A 23,584-nucleotide genomic window follows, 5' to 3' on the forward strand; every position below is an offset into this window, starting at 1 on the left:
AGAACACCACTGCATAGCAGTGACCTCTTAAACACACCTGTGCAAGACCCAAGCGGGCCTTGGCTGACCAGGAGGTGCCTTCTGGTTTAGGTGAGCCTGAGGACAAGGGCCTGAGGACAAGGTGGTGCCACAAAGGTCACTGAGGTTTGTGGATCCATGTCAAAGCCCAACCTGACATACTCATCATTTAAACCAAGCAGCAATTAAATAGCCAAACAAAGTCTCACATAAAGAGACTATTTAAAAGACGGGCTGCAGCAATACAAAGTCACCCTCCAGAAGCACAATTATTTGGGGGTGACTTATACAGTCATACAGAAGTGTTACAGTGATACAGCAACATAAATAATAGAAGCTGGTGCATAATGCAAATAAACCATTTTCCATTTCTACTTTTCATGTTTCTAGATATATTTCTCTCCAACACAGCCGGACACACTTTCTGCTTTGCTGTCTGCAAACCTTCATGTGGTGCAGGAACAAATTTCAAAGGGATTTGGAAGAGAAACGAACAGGCTGCTGCCACCTGTCTCATCTCCCATCCCTCTGCCACGCTTTGATGGGGCCAGGGAGCTGAGAGGCTGGGTCTAGGTTCAAAACAACCCCTCCCCTTCACTGAACCACAGCCAGCCCATTCCTTCTTCAGCGTCAGAGCTCCTTGGAGGCTTCAGGTTGGGATGGAAGCCCATAATTATGCTGACAGCTTCACTAGATCTTTACTTTTGGTCTAATTAAAATGTATTAGAGTGGAAAACAAACAGAACTTGGTCCTTTCTGATACTACAGGCACTTTACATGTGCTGAGTAAAAAGGCCAAGAGTTGAAAACAAGGAGGGAAATTAAGAAAAACAAGGCTCTGTGTCCAGTGTTTTGACTCAGGGCAAGGAGCCCTTCACCAGCATCACCAGTGGAGCTGGCAGATGGCAGGACTGCAGCCAGAGGGACAAATCCTGACCAAGTACTCTTTGCCTGCTTGTTAGGGTTCATGTGCTAACGGCTTCGCAGCTTTGTTTGTTAATGCTGTGAAGCTGGAAGAAAATTCAGTGTTTCGTAGTTTCTGATGGCTGAAAGGGGAGGTGGAGAAGCAGCAAATGCTGCCTCTCAGGGTGAAGGACCGTACACCTTTACAGCTTCAGGAGAATCAGTGACTTCCTGAGGTTCCCTTGGACAAAACAAATGTCACAGTGTCAAATTAGCTTCTGTATTAAATGCCTAATGTAGGTGCAAAACAGATAGAAACACTAAATCAGAGCTTTTCAAAAAACTCAGAGGAGCCATACCACCAGACAACAGCAGATGAATATGCTAAACAGAAAGGGGCAGATTCTCAGCTGGTGCAAGTTAGCCCCAACCCTTGATTTCCCTACCTCCGGAGATATACAGACAAAAAATGCAGTTCCTTCACTTTTTTTAGGCTCTTGCCTTATATTAAGCACGTAAGATGAAGAGAGTGTGCACTGAGGTGCAATAAATCAAACCTTGGGTGCTTGTCCTGCACAGCCGACGCATTTGCAGAGAGCGTGCTGCGGCAGGGTGCTGAGCCCTGGCACCGCTGCTGGAGTGCCAGTGCCCTCTCCTGTTCAGTGTGCACCAGCTATTTATTTCACAGCACGTCTGCATGTGTTTAGAGGCTGGTGGAAAATATTCCCAAACGTAGCCTGACATTCCTCTACAGAGTAATAAATAATGGCTAGCAGAAATGTGAAAACGTGGCAGAACTTACCTGGACACTGCATCCCCTTCATCACAGCCCAGAAAAATTATCACTTGCTCTGGGCCATTTAGGAAGAAATAATCCTCAAACTATCTAATTCCATTAAGTAAAGCAGGCTTGGATTTTCTTTCCAACACGCATCTTCAATGACATTCAGTTACACTTTGTGACTGTAACTTGAACTCCAGCCACTGTCTAATGTATTCTCAAAGTCACAGAGGAGGAAACTGAAGTCAAAGGGAAGCTGTTAGCAGGCCTGAAGTTAGGGTAGTTTGTACTCCCTTTATACCTGGACTGTATTCCAGACTTTTCACACCGTTCCTTAATGACAACAGCACAGACTCATCCTCATTTTACCACAGCACCAAAAGCAGTGGTGATGCTACCAAATGTTTTCCAACAACTCCCTTTTCAGTCATCCTGAGGATTTCTCAAGGAGACCTCTGATGAAGTTGCTTTCCAGTTCAGTATTATCATCCATGGTAAAGCAGCTGAGGGAATCAAAAGAACAAGAAGCAAACCTTTCCACTGTTGGAAGACAGAATTATTCCCAGAGACAAGGTTTCTCAGATGCCTTAGGATGATCAAAAATTAGACAGACAGGAATGAAATAGCAGAACTGTTACTGACATGTCAGAGGGAACTTTTTCTTCTGTATCACCACTGTCTGGAGTCATGCTGTAATGTGGAAACTTCAGTTGCCAGGCTATTACAATAAAAGGTTTCTAACTCTTGTGCTTGGAGAAGTGTGATACTTGATGACTCAAAACTCAGAAGACAAATAAAAACGCAAAACTCCCCAAAACAAACTCCAGCAATGTCTGACTTCCAGAGCACAGCAGCAACCTTGCAAGGCAAATTGAGCAGTGAAGACATTTCTATTAAATAGGATTTTCTAGTTACTGACCTATACTTCTATCGTCAGTAGTTTCCATTTGTTTCACATCACAGTCAATGCCACAGTGTTAATATATTCCTAGGTTTTCCAGTGGCCAGGGCTGGATCCAGCCAATGGCTAAGGAGGGGAAGGATGAAATAAAACTGCTGCATGGTTTTTGACTGTTAAACTAATGGAAGAAATACAGGGACTGTCTCATTTACACAGAAAATGCACTTTGTGTCAGTAGAAACATTTCAAATTAGGGGGTTGTTGGTTTTTTTTTCAATCGTTTCCTGAGCAGAGAATGGATTTTTTTCATTATTGTATGAAAAAAAATGATTAATACCTCTCCCTTACCACCACCTCTGCACCTCCTATAAAAAGCAGTTTGTTTTGTTTCCACCATATTAAAAATATATTCTCTGTGTAACTCATCAGCCAAGCTAAGACAACACTAAAAAGCTGAACACACGAACAGCAGAAAACATGCAAGTTAAGCAACGCAAACATATTTAGCACATTTTCACCTTTAGCAAGCTTGCAAGCAGACTTGTGCAGGAAACAGGAGCTACTCGAGACACTGCTGGGCAGAGCAGGGCTTTGGTGACACCGCTGCCATCAGCACAGTGAGAAGTCATCCATGGGCAGTCAGGGGTGGACTGTACCACCTGGCAAGTCACACTTCACTCCTGGGGATGCTCTGTCTTCTGAAACTTAAGTTGCTACCACTGGAACAGTACCAGTTTGACTAGTCTAGACACAGGGCTCGGCTGAGCTGGTGGTTGTGGTTCACACTGTAATGTGTTTTTTGTGCTGCTTTCATGGTTTTAGACTTATTCTCACCATCACCAGTAACAACCAGGAACGGCCAGTGCGAGAACAGAGCCTCTATGATCAGTGACGGGCAGCCTTAAATGGGATATTACTCTTTATATTCCTCCTCTGCCATGCCACATAAAATTAACAGGGTCAGCCAAAACTTTGTACCAAAATATTTCCCAGTTCATCAGTAGCAATATTTCTGTAGTCTGCCAATATTTAGAAGTTGTAGTAACCTGTATGTTAGCTTAAATTAATTCTTTGTACTCTGCCCATTAGAAATAACAAATGGCTATCTTGTTACCAGCTGCCAAGTCTCCTGTCATTTTCTTTCTATAAACCTGTTTACAGGCAGTACCTTTTGGGAGTGGAGACTCCATGGGCTGTGAACTCCAGACCAAGAAGCAGGGCTGCACTTCAGAGACTAGGGGAACATCACACCAAAATGAATTTAGGTTTAGAAGACACTAAAGGTGTTTCTGTACCATAAGTTGGGTTGGACGGAGTTCAAAAGGAGCCATGAATAGGTGGTTTGTGGCTGTAACTGTAAACACCAGTAGCATTACAATAATCCTCTTTGGAAAAGGCCATCAACAGATTTCCATATTCAGTCTGTGTACTGTAGAAAGATGTACAAGCAGGAAATAACACCACATTTCTTATAAAATCAGTCCTAAATTAAAATATGAAGGGAAAGAAGTATATCAAGGAGCCTACCTGACTGAAGAGCATCTTGCTTAGATCAGGTAGAGGAGGCTGCTCCTTAATACCAAAACCACCAGATTTAAGGATCTTCTGGACTGAAATGGCTGCAGCTGAACTTGGAACTTCCTTGAGCTGGTTCATGTGCTGTAGGAGCAGGCATCACCTACAGGGTACCAGTCAGGGCACAACCCAGGGCACGGATGGAGCCATCCTTTCAGGAGGCAATGAGGACTGGTAACAGATGTTGAAGGTGGACACACACCCTGCATCTGAGACACTCTGTATCTCCACATCTGCCAGCACAAAGAGGATTCAGAGTACTGTTGACAGGGTCTACAAAAAATCCTTTTTCTTTTCCACCCCATGACTATTCCTTAAACCAAGGGAGGCTGCTGAAGATGACCTTCTCTCTAGTACACAAGCATTATTTAACCAATGGACTTTAAAGACATCTGTGGCACAACAGGTCTCTCCTGAAATTTCCACTCCCAGCTGATGTCTGTGTCTAACAAGCTGCTTTTCTCCATGAAATCACGGCTGACACCCAGAGCCCTCTTTCCACCTGCCCTGCAGGGAGCGTGGTTTCCAGGACTTCTCAGGTCCATGTGCTCAGGGCAGCTTTAGGCAGTGGTTACCCTAGTGAAACAGCATCTGCATTTGGTTCAGAGGAAGGACGTGTTGGGGTTATGGCATCACCACTGCAGCGACAGCTCCATCCTCAGTGTTCCATGTTCAGCTTCTTCAGCAAAGCACTTGATTTTTCTCTTAACTGCCAAAGAGCATCAGTTCAAGTCATATAGAATTCATAAATAAGAACATAATGTATGATATCTGTGAAAATAAAAATGAATTCATAATAAAGTCACTAGCCTCTGCCTAAAATACCAGAAAGAATGATGCATTTAATTGCTCTCTGATTAACAGATAGATTTCAGTCCATCTGTAATAATTATCTGATAACTACATCCACATTAACAAATAACAAAAAGGTCAAGTTCAAAGCATGTTGAAATCAGTACTGCACTAACAATACCTCTGAGATGAATCTGAAGAAAAATACAGTAAAAAGCTACCGCTAGACTTTTTTCTAACAACAGAGTCACCCAACCTACCGGCACTTCAGGACTCCAAAAAGCATTTCAGAGATGGGGGAAGACCTCCAGCTAGAAACCTTAAAAATGGAAGAAAACTTCAGGGCTGCAACAAAGCATAAACTCTGCTATGTACCTCTGAAGGCAAGGGAAAATATGAGACTGCCCAAAAGAAAATTAAAGAAACAACCAACTGAAGGGATTACTGGTGTGCAGACTCTTCTGCTCTCTGAAAGAGGGAATACTTTCTTTCTACTTCATATCATTATAAAAACATGAAATGAAACAGTGTAGGGAGTCAAATCAGTAAATACTTTTATTTTCTAATAGTCACGGATGGTAAGCAAAGAGTGAGACCATAAGTCTCAGTGTAAAACCCCTTAGATCTAAATCTGACCCATGAGAAACAGCAGCCAAATTCGCTCCAATATTGTCTTGCAGGTTTCAAATTGTGCATCCACTACTGAAGACGTATTAAGGTTTGATCAACTCAACACTTGCAAAAGAGCAAATGATTGCAGCATCTGTATACAGAATTGATTTGCAGGAAAAAGGGGAGAGGGGAAAATTACCTGCATGGCTTAAATATCTTCATGAGACTACCCATAAATATATGTTAAACCATTTCAAATGTGCTAGGGCGTTTAAAGCCTGATCTATAGTTTGCTCTATAGACAATATATTAAAAATATGCCAGAGTCTGTGCTCTAAGATGTCAAAATTCATCTGAATAAAAACAGGCAACAGTAAAACCAAATGAGCACATGATTCCTGCTAGCCCTTCAGTGAATTTTGCCTCAGCTCCATACATACTACGGAATATGCAGATCATTTCATCACGATGTTATTTAAAATAACACAAAAACATCTGCGAAAGACCTCTCCCACAGATGTATGAAACCATTACCTTCCTTCTGCTTTCTTGCTGTGGAACAGGGATAGAAGGCCCCAGAGTTGGCTAAAGAAGAGCAAAGACAGCTATGAGTTTCACCATTAACTTTTTATGTCTCTTGCTGTCATGGCCTTAACAGAGACTTAACTTTGGGTTAATGGGGGTTTTGTAGTTTAAAGAAATGATGGATGAGAGCATTAGGGACTGACACATCTTTTGAATCAAATGAGATGCTCCCCATATGAGCCAGTATGGGGCTACTGATGCAAAAACTATTTTCAAATAAGTCCAGACCCACTGGCCTGATTTATTCCAAGCATTGCACTGGAATAAAAAGGCATTTTCTCCAGCCTGACAGTCTCAAAATCTAGAGGCAGCATCTAGAGAATTACATGTTAAAATGGTCAAAGTCAAAGCAACACCTTCAACTAGAGGAACAAATTAGACATGATACAGAGTACAGAGATCCAAGGATTTTCCAGTAAAAATACCATGGCTGGCCTCCGCATGTTCCTCCTGTGCCCCACAGCACTCCTGTCTGGAATTGCTGTGCCTGGGGCAGCCACCAGTCTCAGACCAGGGGCTCAGATGCCCCCCACAGCCAGGAGATTAGGAAGCAATCTGCCTACAGATGCACTTCAGGGCTCAGGGTTATACCGCCCAAAGCATTTAGGAGGACCCAGATGAGATGTCCTGAGCACATTCAGCCCACACCGTACATCTCATACACACAGTAGCAATTCCTTCCCCAGAGATTTCCATGAGCTACGTCTGAGCTATTCAAACAGCCAAGCTTGGTCTGGACCTAGGCTGTGAGTTTTGTCTTGGTCTGTCCAAGCTTCTCTGACAGCCCATATTTCTTGTCACTGTCTCCTTGCTGGCAGGCCGAGACACGGTGCTGCAGCTGCCCACCATGAAAATAGGGCAACTGCTTCTGCTGAGCAGATTTCTGTGCAATGTAGCTGAGCTCCCTGCTTGGTATGGGCAGAAAGTGGCAGCAATGACTGACCTAGTGACTTGGGGCATGACACAGCTTTGTAAGTACCCTCCAAAGGGTTCTCTTGAGATAAGCCCCAAAATATTAACCACTGCTTTCAGAGGAAAAAGTCCTGTGTCCAGATTGTCAATAAAGTGATTTTTGAAGTAAATTCTCAGTGGAAAAATAAATGCAGAACAGCCTAAGTAATCCCACCCAGGCAGAAGTCCTGCACACACAGAGAGATCTGAGATTACAAGTTCCCTCTCCTTACTGTCCCCTTGCCTGGGTAAAACTGTCTTGGAGTTGTTAGTACCACACAAAGATAGGGGCTTCTAAGTGATGATGTTGCTCCACTCTCTGGAGAAATCAGTGGGTGCGACAGGGAAGAACAAAGCCATCAGGGCTGCTTGGGCTGCCCATTTCCAAACCACCCCAGCAAGGTACTGACAGAAGGACATAAGGGGGAAGGGATGTGCAGGAACAGGATGGAGATCCATAGTAAACTCCACGTCCTTTGTTTTACAGCCATAAACAGTTAAAAGGCACTTTAAAAAAATATACTCACTTCTCTACATCTGTCATATTCCCCTTTCCAAAGCACACATGCTTTTCCAGATACCATTACTTCAATCAGGAAGGTCAAAGTAATATAACTGTGGAAGAACTAAAATAGGTATTGATCTGGACAATTAAGTGCCAAGTTTGTCTATACAGATGGACTGCAAAACAGCCCTGGCAGCCACTCTTTGTCTGTCTCTGACTGAGACAGCCAGCTAGGAGGAATTTAAGACTGTATGTAAATTCATTTAACTAGGAATTTGAGCTCAGGGTAAAATACCAGCTGGATTTACTGAGGTCTTTAACTCATACACCAAGGAAAGCTTACGGTAAAGTCACGCAGCTTCAGCAAACTCAAACAGGCTCAAGTTTAAATCAGAAAAGTGAGAGAATCAGTTGCTGGGCTTTACAAATGCAAAGTCTGTAGGAAATAGTCTGTAAAACAATTTCAGTTACACCTGAACTGGAAATTAAAAAAAAAAAAAAAAAAAAAAGAAAAAAACACCTCTACTTTGATGTCCTTGATGTGGGGTCAGAGCCATTAGTGCAGATTTCAAGCACAGGATTTCAGGCTGAATTGAACATCTGTTCCCTAACCATGCCTGCAAGCCCAGGCAGAAACTGGTCGGCAGCCAGGCCTTGTCTCAGTTTTTCTCTACATATGTGTAAAAATTTCTTGGATCTACAAAAAAAAACAAAATAAAATAAAATGGGCCATTTAACATAAAAGCAAGGCAAAGATTTTTGTAAAGGTGCACAAGCACAGCCCTGTAGCTGCTAAGCAACATTTTGCACAGAGCGAGTACGCACCATGAGTAAGGCTTGCTCCACAGAAAGCCGTTAGCCCCTGACTTAAACAAGAGCCTAACATCTTCCACCAAACCTGACAAGCTGTACAGGTATTTGTAAAAATAACCATGTGTGCCTAGGCACATGTAAAGGGACGATTTGAGATCAGGCCTCTAACCTCAGTGGGGACAGCCCACACACAGACTGCATCAAGTGAAAGTGGCAATGGTCTCACCAGTGGCCAAGCAGGAGGCCAACAGCAAAGCCAAGAATTAGTTCCTGGTCTCCCAACACCATGCTAACTCCTGAGCCACAAAGTAATGCTACTCTGCAATATTTTTATGCAGCTTTTTCCATGGAATAATATTGTGTAACATCCTAGATGTGTGTTTAATCTCCAAGCAGTGCTCTGCCCCAGCAGCCCAGGTGGGCCGAGACCTGGCAGTACATCCACCCTGCCCGGGGAGTAAACAATCTGGAAAACTCTGTGGAAAATATTTGGAGAATGTGAATGACTGTGTTTGTGGAGAAGTCTTTGCATGCTCACACCCTAGATGGCAGCACGATTCAAAGAATGTGTCTCAAAACCCGTCCTGGGCTCCCGGCCTGCTTTGATACACACAGCCCACAGCGCACCAGAAGAAATCTGCTTGAGATGTCCACATAAATCCTGCTTGAAGGCCTCTATCTTTAACAAAGAAATAAATAAATCTGAGAAACTGAACAAGAAGAGAATGTGGTGTGAACCAAGGCATTTCCTAACAAAGTTGAAACGAAGCTTGTGGTTAAACTCCACTGTGCTTGCTGGCTACATACGAAGCCAGCTCTGCAAGCGTGGCCAGCAAAGAGCTGAGGGAATGGCCTGCTCCATTCTACTACTGGCACACATTTCTGTCATAATAAGGGCAATAAACCTGCTGTAAACGTACCAGCTTCATGTAACCGGCAGGCTAAACCATAGGGTAAAGATGACAGTCTTAACAGGGGAAAGTCTAGGTCTATTTGTCTACTGCGTTCATAAGTCCAGCCCAGACCTTATAATAACTTTACTCATTTCAGTACTCACATACCTTACAGCCAGCTTGCTGAAGGCATGTCTTTCTTCACACCCCAGGTGCCCACCTGGACACAAGGAAAACCACTGCCCAGGAGCACGGAGGGGGCATCAGCATGGGGGCACAGTGCAGGCCAGCCCGAAGCAGCCCCCACACAGCCCCACAGGCCCTTCTCCCTCTGACCACCCTATCTATCCACAGAGCTGGGCACTTGGCTCATACTTTTCATAGGCCAGATGAGCACCGCCACCCATCAAGCATGTGTCAGAGGGATGAGCAGCTTTTTGGGGACCCAGATCACACACACGTTCCTGGTATGCTACCTGACAGCAGCACAAGCACAGCCCAAAAGGACTTGTAAAGCCCCATGCTGCAGCAAATGGCACCAGGTGCCATTTCCCTGCCAGCACATAGGACAGGTACTATACGGGCCCTCACTGTGCTGCATGAACTTTGCCATGTTACTTCAAAGGACCCCAGTGAGTTCAACTTATACCAGAGCCCTGTGTGAACTCCAAAGCAGGGTGGAGAGAAAGTTAAAGGGATTTTCATATTATTTACCTGTCAAACTCAGGCTGATGGCAGCCAGCAGCATCAGCAAACCTGCTGGGCAAGGTGAGGATCCCACGGGGTTAACAGGCACATCCTGCCACCTGGAGAGACCTGCAAAGGTAAGTACAGCTGGGGACATCCGGAGACACAGTGAAAGCTGATGTAGTGATGAAACACTGCTCTGTGCTACCTTGTCCATACATGCCCTGTGAGCAGGCTTCTCCACTACCATGACTCTTAGGACATCTGAACAGGCCCTTCCTCCAGGCCCTGCTTCAGTCTCAACCCTTTCCTCTAAAAGGGAGAAAGAGGATGCCCGCTAATTCATATTGGATGTTTTTTCTCTCCTTGGTTGCTCTTGCCTTTCACTCTGCTCTCCAACTTCACGTGCAGATCCCTGTGCTACCACAAGCTTTGCAGTTCATTCCTGGGAATGAAATTCTCCAGGCCTGAGGCCATGTAGAAGAAAATCAAGTCGTTTATTCCACCTTAGATTTTGAAGGAGCATTAATATTTTACCATCAATTAATACTGACTTTCTTTTCCCCATCTTGCACTTCTTTGTGTCCTGTATAAAAACAAAGCTCAAAGGAGAAAGCAAATAATGTCATTTAATTCACAATTTATTAACAAAGTTTCATTACGTGAAATGGTAAACCTGGATTTTGCTAGAGGGATTAAATGTCACTCTGGCAGGTGACAGAAACAATATATCTTCAAAAAAATAAAACTGAGGAGATAGTTGCAGAAGCAGGAAAACACAAGACATGTCACTCCATCCACTGCCTCGTGTATTACCCTGATACGATGAAGGCACATGCCAGAGCACCTCCCAGCTGGGCAGCAGCGCTGTTTGTGTCCGCTCTCAGTCCCTCTCTCACTGTTTCCTGCCTGTGTGTAAACAATATAGATAACATTATTACAATAATAGATAATATTCTCTGCTTCACAGGGGATGAGCCGGAAGTGAATCAGTAAATGACACATGCAAGACAGGAGTATTTGGGCCTCTAAGGCAAGAGGTGCAAGCCAGCACGTAGAATGACAGTTGGCACTGCCACAAAGACACAGGTTCTCCAGGAAAACCAAGTTATCTGAAAGGCACTATCTTGGCCATCTCATCCTATATTTTACAGCTGCCTAATCTAACTTTGGGCTAGACATGCAAGAGTTATTCTTGTATAATGTTATGATTATGGAGATTACAACAACACTACTGATTTATTTGAAAGTTTAAATGCATAAAACGTGTAGGATTAACAAAAAGTGACAGTTTCAGTACCAGGGGCCAGCAAAGTTGCCCTCAGCCATGGAGAAAGGAGGAAAGCAATCTGTCAAGATGTATTTTGATCTTCACAAAAGACAGATGACAACACACAGCTCTTTAAGGATGCAAATACAGCTAGTAAATTCAAAAGAGCTTTTCTGTTCCATAGTTCTGTTCATCTGATGTTCTTAGTTCATCAGCTAAAGAAAGCATTAATTCCTCAGCAGTTATACAGAGGAAAAAAATCTGAGGCACTAGAAGGCAAAATAATCATTTGGAAGCAAACCCACTGGTGAAGGATGCAAACCCATTGGTGACAGATGCAAACCCGCGTAGTGCCACTGCACAGCACAGCACAGCTAATGGCACAATCTGCTGGATGCCAGAAACAAAAGAAAAAACTGGGCTAAAACAAAACAAGCAACAGAATTCCTCCAGAGTTCAGGATAGCTAGAGTTCATTCTATATGCCTTGGACCATTCAGGTCATCTAATCTTTTTCTCTGCCAGTTAATGCAAGGATTCATGCTACTTGAAGACATTTTTTATGCGCTGTCCAGAAAGTAGGGCTGAAAGGTGCAAAAATGAGCAGTTCGGACTCCCTGGTAGTGGTTCTATACATCTGATTGTTAACAGTTGGAGCTTCAGATTGCTCCCAAGTAAAGAAAGGCAGCAGCCAAATCACTGCAGCAGTGTGTGGAATGCACTGACATATGGTTCCTGGAACATCAGGGGCTCTACCACCACATAGGATTTATGGGGCATAGTGTCTGCGCTGGATTTTCTCCTCTTCCTCTCTACTTGCACACCATGAATGTCAGGGAGCTGCAGCCTGCCCGTCACTGGAAGGTTCACCTCTTCTTTCCTGCTTCCAATCTGCTGTGAGGCTCCACCACGTGAAGAAGCTCCTGTGATTCATACTCCCAAGCAGTGGAAACAGGCACAGCACCATAAAGCAGCTGAAGATCTGGCTCTTCTTGACAGTAATTTTATCTGAGGTTGCAATGAGCTTACCTAGAGGTTGCCAGCTGGATTGCTCTAAGGGACCACACTTAAAGGTAATGCCTGAAAGGACAAGTTCAAGGTGGTGGCCTCTGGTGGCCCTTTTCGTATTCCTTCAAGAGATCTTTATTTGTGCCTATCCAAGTGTTTATCAGGTAGGCTGGAGAGAGAGCACGTAATGGAATAAAACAAGGATTTGATTAAGTCCCCTGTCCCTACTTCAGGTCAGTTATGTTAATGAGTGCAACCAGCTACAGCCATATGGAAAGGCTGAATTTTCAGAAAATGTTATTGTATAACCTGTGAGGGTTTTTTTGTTTCTGATGAATTGTACCTTGTTCTCCCTCCACATGCAGATTGTATCCATTACCAAACATCAGTCTTTGCAGAAAACAATTGTAGACTCCACCTGCATCTGCTCTCCCAGCAACACTTAGGCACCAGGAGCTGGACTTTCTTCTCCAGCCATCTGACAAATTTCCCAGTGTTCCTGGAAGCCTGCGGCAAAGCCCTCCTGCCACTTTGCCCCACACCACAGCCCACAAACAGCTGACATCTAATCTGCAACAGCTACAAATTCCTCAGGCCAAAACTTCATTTTCATAGCCAGAACATATTTTTTCTGCAAGCAGCAATGAGATGTTCGGTGCAGCAAGAGCATATCAGCAGTTTTTAGACCCATGCTCCGGTGTCATCTTCCTGCCTCTGAGCGCAGCTCATGTAACTCTGGATGTTTTGCTTTACAAAGAACCATTTCAAAATCACTGGCAAGAGTCACCCGAGGGACTGTTTCTGCTTGCTGAATGACTGGTTTTCAAATTGGGTAAAGGGACTGGGCATGCTAGTTAAGTAATCCCAATGGCTCTTTGCATTCCTTTAAAGCTTTGAGAAACTCAGATTCTTTAAAGCATCAGCATCACCCCTGCAAAATCCCACAGTGATATTTTGAAACGGAGACATCTCCACTGAGCCTAAACCACTTACCAAACAGTTTAAAGAGAAAGGATTCTTCTCCTTAGGAGTTCAGCATGCCTTTATTCAGGAACATAAGCCACTTGTTTCATTTAGCTCTAAGCAATGCAAGAGTTGTAAACGACTTTTTTTGAAGTCATCAGTTAGCCAGTACAGCCAATGCTGGACAACAGGAATACAAAGCTAATCCAATCCAGGCAAAGGAGCTGTTGCAGTTGAGGGCTATAAGAGCAGGTGGGCAAGTTCACTTTACCTCCACAAACCTCTGTGCCACCTCTTTCCCATCACATAGTTTTTACAGTCCTCAAGACTCCTGCTAAAAGAAACATCTTGGAGTCTCCACATGGCCTTCTAGCTCCACATTAATGCCACTACCACAAGGATTTACAGGTTGATCTGGAGCACTGCATTGGTCAAGTTTATGGTGGTGCAGGTTGGGGAAAACTGATTTTAGCTTTGTCATCTTTGTTCAGAACAGCTGTGGCAAAATAGCCACAAAATGTGGGCAGAACTTAAAGTTAACAATAGCATCTCAGATATGCATGCACAGGTAAACGGTGGAATTGAAAGTCAATGTTCATTTCATAATCCTTTAGTCAACTGGTAGAAAGGCAACATGGTGGGTTAGTCACCAGCAGTGCTGGGAACCTCATGTGGCTCATGTAAACCAATGAAATATGGCTGCAAAAGTTAGCGTGATCAGGTCCGATGATGCCTCATTATTCCAAGTGGTGTCAGATCAGACTGATGCATGCAGATGCCAAACACACCCACCCGTCTCCAGTCTGCCACCCTTTTTGACATGCTCCAGTGACATTTCTGATCTGTAAAGCCCATTTCTGGAGATAAAATGTGACTGCTGGCTGAGTTGAACATATTCCAGCATTGTCATAACAATGCCATAACCTGGAAGTCAAAATACTGGTATTTGGTTAAATAGCTAAGGAAAAAATAGAGACACTGCAGTACACACTTGCAAGAGCTTTTGGCCAACAGGTGGTAGTTAGGTTCCTTCCAAGCTGGAATATTTAATGTACATTCAATGTGATTTTTTACATTTGCTTTAGAGTGCCACCAGTTTCTGTTGTGAGTTTGAAGCACCCGTGAAAGGAAGGAGGTGTAGCTGGGACCTGCTGCTTAGTCTAGGTGGAAAATGCAGAAAGCATTTCAGGAAGAGAAAAGTTAAAGTAATGCAGCTCCATGCATTTCAGTTCAGAGCCAACAAACTCAGGCACTGGAACAACCTGAAAAAAATGAATTTCTGGAGATTGTAGACTGGAACAAAATAACTAATACAGGTTTTACTTTCCAGGCAATATCCCAGGTTTCTAAAAAACACTTTCAAGTAGCCATTAGTCCACCTGATGCTTATCTGAATCTTCAGAATAGACTACATCTAGAAAGCTGAAAGTTTTAGACCTTTATAACTGATGTAATTTTTATCAGATGTCTCCAATAAATCATGAAAAACAAATGTAACAACAATTAGAGTGTTAAATGATTGTTTTTAATTGACAGCCTCACATCTGTACCCTGCTTTCCCTATAGCAGATTGATTCAAAACATACCAACAGCAGCTAACATGCACATTTTTATTGCAAATTTCACAATATCAGTTGCCAGAACATTTTTGACAGGGTTTGGCCTTGATATAAAAACACTTCTAGCTAAAATATCACCTCCTACAAGATTGCCCAAATACCCATTTTTGTGCCTTACCAAAACCAAGCTCAGGCAGATGCTTTCCTGCCCTCTGGAGGCTGATGTTTCATCTGCCAGGCAGAGCATTGCAAACACCCATCACGCAGAGGCCAATTTGCAACTCAGCCTGGATCTACTCTATTACTCTGAAGCCCATGAAACCTATTAGACAGGCAAGGAACTGAAGTAGCCAGATTTGAGACCAGTTTCCAGATTTGAGACCAGTTTCAACTTAGCAGGGCTGCGTATTCTTTGGAAAGTATGGAGCAGCAATTTTGATAGAACGACCCTTAAATTTCCACAAGAGCATATGCCTCATAGGAAAGGAAAATTCATCTGTTAAATTATTATCTGTTATTTGGCAACAAGGACAGTTGTGGGTTTTTTGCATTTTTTTTTGTTTATGTGGTTGGTTGTTTTTTTAAACCTCCCTCCTGAATAAAACTGCTGCAAACCATAGGAATCAGACCAATTCAAGTGAAAAGGGAGCCTTGAAGTTTTTCTGGGGCAATCCACGTTCAAAGCAGGTCCAACAAGAGCAGGATGCTCTAAGCTGTCTGGTTGGGTTGTGACCATCTCCAGGGTTGAAGACCACACAATATCTATAGGCAACCTAAGACCATGTTCATTTAAAGGAAACATCACATGTATCACATACAAACACTTACCAGAAATATCTAGATGTTCTGTAGCACTTTTCCTCACAAGTCAGGCTGCATTTGGCACAAGACTTCACATAAGAGGTCAAAAAGGGCCATAGTCATGAGTAGAGGAGAGAACATGTAAACGTATACACAACTTGTGCATACACTTTAGGAAAAAAATGGATAAGTAGCTCTGAAGGAACTCTTAGGCTTTTATTCCTAACTATTGGAATTTAAATGTGTAGAACACTTCCAGGCAAGTAGGCTCAATGTGTGAGAGAACATCTGTATTTTGGATAATACACCTAGACCTAAGGAAATCTGAATTTTAACAAGACCATATGCAAAGTTCTGCTAAAAAGCAAGTAGAGGCAAACTAGGCCACTTCCTTCTTGGGCTTGCAATGGTTTGCCTGGCAGTCCATTGTTTCTGTAGCAGGTTTACACAGCAAGGCTTTGGTAGCAGGGGGCCATAGGGGTGGCTTCTGTCAGAAGAATCTAGAAGCTGCCCCATGTTAGGTAAGGGCCTCGCTGCTGACCAGCACCGAGCCAACAAGCGATGTTTGGGCCTCTGTGAGAGCATATTTAAGAATCCAGATCTCTGGCTAGCTCAGTCAGTAGAGCATGGGACTCTTAATCCCAGGGTCGTGGGTTTAAGCCACATGTTGGGTACCAAAAAGAACCGTGATGGTTTTACTTGGGTGAGCAGCTGAGCTCCACCTCAGCCGCCCTCTCACTCCCCCTCCTCAAAGGGAAAGGGGGAGAAAATACAATGCAAAGGGCTCAAGGGTTGACATAAGGACGGGGAGATCGCTCAGCAATTATGGTGACAGGAAAAACAAACTCAGCATAGGGAGATAGTAAGATTCATTGCCTATTGCTAACAAGCTAGAGAAGTGAGAAACAAAGGAAAGAAACCAAAAACGCCCTCCCCCCCGCCAGTCCGCCCTCTTCCACCTCCTCCCCCCAAGCAGCACAGGGGCACAGGGGAATGGAGGTTGTGGTCAGTCTATAGCATTTCGTCTCCGCTGCTCCTTCACGGTCACTCTCATCCCCTGTGCTGTGTGGCCCCTCCCACGGGATGCCGTCCTTCCCGAACTGATCCTACGTGGCCTTCCCACAGGCAGCAGCTCTTCAAGAACTGCTCCAGATATGGGTCCGTACCACGGGGTCCATCCATCACAAGCACACTGCTCCAACCTGGGTCTCCCACGGGCAGCAGCTCCTGCCAGGTCACCTGCTCCTGCGTGGGCTTCTCTCCACGGCCTACAGATCCAGCCCAAAATCTTCTCTGTCAGGGGTCCTCTACAGGCTGCAGCCTCCATCAGTGCAGGTCCACCTGCTCCACCAGTCCACTGTCTGCTCCACAGGCTGCAGCATGGAACCCTGCTCCACCATGGTCCTCACCACAGGCCGCAGGGGACTTTTGCTCCAGCACCTGGAGCACCTCTCCCCCTCCTTTTTCACTGATCTTGGAGCCTGCAAGGCTGTTTCTCACTCCTCTCAGTCTCCCAGCTGCTGTGTAGCAGCGTTGTTTTTTTCCCCTTTCTTAAATATGCTCTCACAGAGGTGCAAACAACATCGCTTACTGGCTCAGCTCTGGTCAGCAGTGGGGCCCTTACCTAACATGGGGCAGCTTCTAGATTCTTCTGACAGAAGCCACCCCTATGGCCCCCTGCTACCAAAACCTTGCCACGTAAACCCACTATAGCTTGCAAACAAATTAAGACTACAAGTTAAGCTATCTGAAGAATTAGGTCAGTCCATAATCAGTTTTTAATGAATACACTAAAATCTAGATGAGCTGCGCTGTCATCTTGTGGCACGCAAGTTTCTGCGGCTAGAATACTCGAGAGCATCTTCAGCAGTTTCCTACTCAGGAACACCTAACACGTAACACCTAAGTCAAGGACTTAAGCTCATTTTAGCAGAGAAATACATCTACAGTGATTCACATTAATTACAAGTTTCTTTGGAAAGAGTGGGGGAATTAGTGTACCTAGCATGGAAGATGGCAGATTCACTTCCACAAGAGTCATTTAAAAGTGGCCATGACTTAGCATGAGCTTTTCTAGCACAAAAGCTTGGAGACAAATGAAGTTATACATATGTATGTTATGGTTCCCTCAGTAAAATGAAATGTTGAATTATTGACAGGACATGCAATACAAGTGTCTACAAGTTCACCTGTGCTAAGTCCCCTCACCTCTAAGCACAATCCACGCATTTCTTTTTCTCAATGTTTTTTAAAAAGGAGAGGAAACCAGACTTTAGAAAACTTTTGAAGATCGCATTAGATACCTTCAGCTGCACCTTACAAAACAGATATAAAAATATATTTATCACCAACTTGTAGAAAAATTCCTCCCTAGGGCTTTACAGTTCTAGTTATTCATAGTGAGCATCTTCTTTAAACAAAAGCTAAAAACACCCTAAAGCATTCTAAAGAGGTGAAGATTCATGGTTTTAAAGTGGTCTAAAAATATCAATTTGCAAAGCAGCAATGCTACAGATGCATGGAGTTACTAACTATTCCAGGAATTGTTTGGATAAACAGCAAGGAACAAACCTAGTACTTTCTCCCAGTATTAATCCTACTCTTATATTCTGTATTTCAGGTAAGACAAAATTCACTTAAAAAGAGAAAGCTTGGTTCAAATAGTTATCAACAAAAAAGGAATGTATTAAAAGGAACAAATACTGACCTTTAAACTTTTCAGAATTGACCATGTTCTGTGAGCCCAAGCTAGGCATGACTGTGTGGTTAGGAGCTAGAAATGACCCTGTCAAAACCCCAGTAGAAGCTTCAAGAGATTTAGCATACCTACCTTAAAGATAAATATTTTGTATCCTCTGCTTTGAAGCTTTATGAAAAAGACACTATATAAGATACAGGAACAACTCCCATGGCTTAGGGATTTGAGCTGGAAGAACACCACCAGCTGCTGACAGGCACAATACTGTTATACCATAATGATACAAAGACAGACCCCAGTCTTTTTTTTTTAATGCATGATTCACTACCCCCACTCAAATGGCATCCAGAACCAACTTCACCTTTTCCACCTTTACATTAAAAAAAGGTGAATATGAAAACAGTGAAATATTACAAGACACGATTAAAAGCTGCCTTAGCTGCAACCAATTAACCAGTACTCCCCATACTACAAACCCTAGCATATAGCCCAAGTGTCAGAGCCCACTCCAGCAAGGCCATATTCTTGTGCATTCCCTCACCACAACCCATTCTTGGTCAATGAAATGCAGCCTCTGTGTACAAGTCCCAGTGTTCCAACAACCCACCCAAGATAACTACTGCATGAACTACAAAAGCAGCATTACTGGTCAAAAGTGACAGGAAATGCTGAAATTTACTTCCCCACTCAAAAACATTCACCCTCCAAGCCCCTTTTATAACAGACCTAGGTGATGCTTCCATGCTACACAGAAAAAAGTACACTTGGTTTATTCACTACTTTTATTGTGAGCTTGAGACAGATTTTTTTTTTGAGATTGTCTGAAGGGGGCCCAACATGAGACAGCAGAAAGCATCAGGGTCACTACAGAGCCAGTTCTTTGTAAGCTGTCAAAGAGTTCAACAGCCTCCAACTACCCTTCCCTTCACCCTTCCATTATAAGGAGTTATATGCGCACAGGGAAAATCAGAGAGAGGTGTTAGAACAGTTACTAACAAGTGCCAGCACCTTCCCCATTACCTTCAATAACCAGAGGACCTGGAAGGAGAAAGTCACAGGGCCTTGTGGCTTCCCCAGATAACCACATCAGCCCCACCTGGTGCAGTGAATTCAGTGGAACAAGCCAGGTGTACATTCCCTAATGCTGCCAAGAGTTACTAGCTCTAGGCTAACATTGGAAAGACTTATTAGGACTCACTTAAAAATATTTTTAGGTCACCCCTAGAACATATAACTGTCTGTAAGCTGGAAAATTGGAAAATATTAACATTTTTAAACTTCAGTTCCTGTAAAATAAAGCTTCCCTTAAAAATTAAATTCAAAGGCCTGCAGGTAAAGCAAGTGGAAAAACATTTGCAGGTTTAGGGACTGCCACATAAAGCAGAAAAAGCTATTATGGCACCTAATTTCACACACATCCAAAAAGTCCCCTTGCTAGAGAAAAGCTGTACTACTATAATTAATATCACAAATTTCTAAAAAAGTTAAGTTGCACATTTTTCCTATATATGTGTGACATAGGAACTCCGCAAAATTCCTTGTGCAAATGCAAACAGAACATCCCAATTCTTAAGACTTCTTAAGACTTGGGAGTTCATAAGCAGCGTCTATAAGAGAGCAGCTTGTGATCCAGGAGACAACGGAAAGCCTAAGCACAACTAGTTTCAGCATAACTAGCTTTGAACAGCTACCACCATCAAAACGCATTCCTAAAGAACAATTCTACTCTGCAGAAACAAACCTGACTCATACTAATCTTCTGCTGTGGGTTTTAATCTTCTGGTTTGGGGTTTTCCGAAGGACTATATTACTCAAAATAACTACAAGCAGCCTTAACATTTGTATTTATTTTTTTATTAGGTTTATTATGACTTAGAGTTTCTGTTACTCCAGCTGGGTAAACCACATTTGAGTAAGTTTAACTGCAGGACTTCAGTTTCAGCCAAAATCATTTTTGCATTACTTTAATTGTAATATAGCTTTAAATTTAACATTTAAAACTTACTTCATCAATAAGCAAGCCAAACTCAGTAGCTTCAGTGCAGGATGTACTGTACGTAACTTGCCGCACATTCATGTTAGATTTGATGTACATGGAGAAGAGACCGGTCAACTATACGATTCATAGAAGAAAGCAAAATAAGCACCTTTTTTTTTTTATAATCAAAAGCAGTTCTCAATTCAATGTTTCTTACATAAAATCAACTTGCTTCTGGCTCCAGGAACTACAGTTTGGATAACAGCAGAATGCTATTTTTCCATGTCAATTTTCTACACTAGCACAGGAAATCTTTAAAGCAACAACAGGTACTTCAAAGCAACAGGTACTGGGCTTTAATTTTTGTTGTCTTGAGACAATCTGTCCTCCCTATGTTTATCAGGTAAATAAATGCATTTTTGATCGTTGTGGCAGGGGTTAACAGAGCAAATAACTGGGACTACAATGGAAAAAACAAAATAAGTTCCCAAATACTTTAAGGTACAAGCAAAAGTATTACTGTAGCTAATGTTTTCTCTCAAAAATGGCACAAACAAATAAAAATCCAGATAAATTTTGTTTTAAATGGTGCTAGACTGAAATAATGCTTCAGAGTATTAATAGGATTTATTTAACTGCAAGAAAGAAATAATTGAAAAGGCTCTGTATATTTGGGCTAGACCAGAAGCACTGTTGTATTTTAGTTCATGTATGCAGCACTCTGATACCAGTATGTTACCTTTACTATACATAATAGTAAAGTGTTAGAAGCTGCAGAGCATAAGCATCTTAGCTGTACAAGCCAGTTAATGAATAAACAGAATAGATGAATGGTTTTCACGTGTCCTTTATGTTCACAGTTCCAACCTGTGATTCTCCTTTTGAGACAATCCTTCTCTCAGCCAAATAAATAAAAACATTTAGATACTATCTTATTTATTTCAAAGTCCCAGTTGAAAATGTAGCCTCCAGATGAATACTAGCTTTATGCAGTATTAGTATTTTACATAAAGTAAGTCTTATGAATCGTAGTTATTAGCAGTAACTGAAAGTAATGTATACTGAGTCTTCAGGTGATGTGCAAGTTAAGCTATTTAACACACATGGGGAGTTTTGAACAGTTTTTACTATCTTGCTTTGGAAAGATCTTACATTTGCCCCATAAACTACAGAACCTCTAGCTACAATATTGTGCAACTGTTGACATCTTTGAGAGCTCCTCAATGTAAAGAGATTTGATGGAAGCACCACAAAGCAAGGAAATCATGCTCTTAAAGAGCTTTGAATTCTGAGAATTTTAAACACATCATTGCTGTCCTGCCTTGACTGCAGAACACCAATGAAAGAACATCAGGGTAAAAAGGAACAAGACTACAGTTAAGTCTGCCTCAAACAACAGGGAAGATAATACGAAAAAGATCTGACTCTACAAGCACATAAGCAGAAGTCTTGAAGAGCCGTATATTAACAGAGCTCAAGGTGCCTTAACTTAGCTAGAACCAGAATTTAGTATTGTGGATCTAGCATGGCTGTATTTCATCTAAGAGAAATCAGCATATGCTTCCAGTTAAGCATGCATACCACCTAACTAAATACCCCTTTCTCAACTTGCAGGTTTGGATCTCTTCGTTTTTTACTCCTCCTGTATTATCCCCTCCTTTGGCAGAGATTCAGAGGCACTAAAACCCAGCAGTCTCCACCAAAAAGGAAAGACTTCTTGTAGCTATATAAAAGTTCTTTGACATATCCTTCCCCATTCAGAAACTGATTTGCAGCTGATCAATCTTGATCTCCATTTCAGTTTTAGATTATGCTTAAGTTATGGCAGCCAGAGTTTGATCCTATGAATGTAAGCTCAACACAAAAAAAAGCCATTTAACCTTTTTAATTCAGCCTTACAGCATGTTTATCCAGAGCTTTTTTAATCAACTTCCAGTTTTAAATTATTTTCTTAGCACTTTACAGAACCTATGTGCCTCTCCCTCCCAAGGGAAATAGCATCACACAGACCCTTAAGTTAGTCCAAGTTTCCACATGACCAGAAGTCTTACTTGTTAAGAGAACACCCCTTTTCCAACTACTCCCCCACTCCCTCTCCTCCCACCCCTCCCCAGCAATGGGCAATTACTTCACAAGAAATGTAAAATGGGATATGGGTGTACACAAAACCTACCCTCCACTAATACTGAACAGAAAAGCCTATTTTCCAATTACAGGACATCTTCCTCTAAATTTAGGTCAGCACTGGTGCAGTCTGCACAAGGATAATACCAATAAGTACATATATTTTCCTCAAACTGAAGATTTAAAAGCCTATGAAGTTAATTGGGGAAGTTTAATATTGCTACTTCAGAGCACTAAAACACACAAAGTGAATCCAATAAAGATCTTGTACTGATTCAATATTAAGTATTAATTGCATGACCATCATAGCACCTCTTTACATTATCACACAGTCACCAGAATTATCAACTGCTTTTAAAACTAAAGAGGGTACAGTCCAATATTTATAACTTGCACACTGTTACTATAGAGAAACTAGGTGCATGGTACAGTGCTGCAAAAATGGAAGCCTGCAGTTTTGACAAAGATGCCAAGTCATGTTGTAGACAATTTCAGTCAAACTGGCAATACTGTTTAAGCAAATACTCAACACAGCAGGAAATAAAGGACAAAAAAAGCATTCTATAACCAAATAAACATCTGAAATTTCCTTTCCCTTTAAGAATACAAGTAAGGTCACTTTTAGCCTTGGAACGGATACATGTTCGCCTATGATGATCTTGCTAACTACTACACAATATCTGATGTCCTCTGCTAAGAATATAGTTTAAGAAAGCCGCAGTAACAAGAGGCATCTAACGTAATATCTAAAATTTTTTATGGCAATTATTGAATTCATTTGTCTTAAACAGTGAATATGGGAAGATGGCCTCATGTTTCCTTTTCAATAGTACTCTGAGGATCAAGTGGCTTTCAAGCAGCATGGTGGGTTTGAAATTTTTGCAGTTTAGATCATTCTGTTGCGTTTATGAGTTGGTGAGTCTGTAATGACATCGCCACACTGGGCTGAGGTACGCTTTCTAGTTCCACCATTGTCCAAGTGGAGTGCCATTTCTTCTGATATGAAAGTGTTCAAATCAACATCATGGAGTCCATTTCTCCTTCGACTAGCATTGGAGCCACTGCTCACGTGAGTAGGAGAGCCTGGGGTACTTGAGCGAACACTTATACTAGCCATTGCACCACTAAGACCTGGGGGGAAAAACAGAAAGAGCATTTAGGTCAAACA

At 42.5% G+C, this 23,584-nt stretch overlaps 1 protein-coding gene and 1 long non-coding RNA gene across 2 annotated transcripts in view; one reads left to right on the forward strand and one right to left on the reverse strand.

Annotated features, from left to right (window-relative positions):
• On the forward strand, positions 1-20,381 carry LOC308178415. The gene is made up of 2 exons (XR_013939754.1): positions 1-90; positions 409-20,381. It is a non-coding gene; the product is annotated as an uncharacterized lncRNA (long non-coding RNA).
• The window catches only part of HAPSTR1 (HUWE1 associated protein modifying stress responses), a 16,733-nt gene continuing 13,301 nt past the window's right edge, over positions 20,153-23,584 (reverse strand). The window contains exon 4 of the mRNA XM_080556997.1: positions 20,153-23,547. Within this exon, the coding sequence (XP_080413123.1) occupies positions 23,303-23,547 (245 nt within the window). The 3' untranslated portion in view covers positions 20,153-23,302. The remainder of the gene's footprint in view (positions 23,548-23,584) is intronic.

This window comes from Anser brachyrhynchus (genome assembly GCF_964034855.1).
Source record: "Anser brachyrhynchus genome assembly, chromosome: 15".
NCBI classification, from domain to species: domain Eukaryota; kingdom Metazoa; phylum Chordata; class Aves; order Anseriformes; family Anatidae; genus Anser; species Anser brachyrhynchus.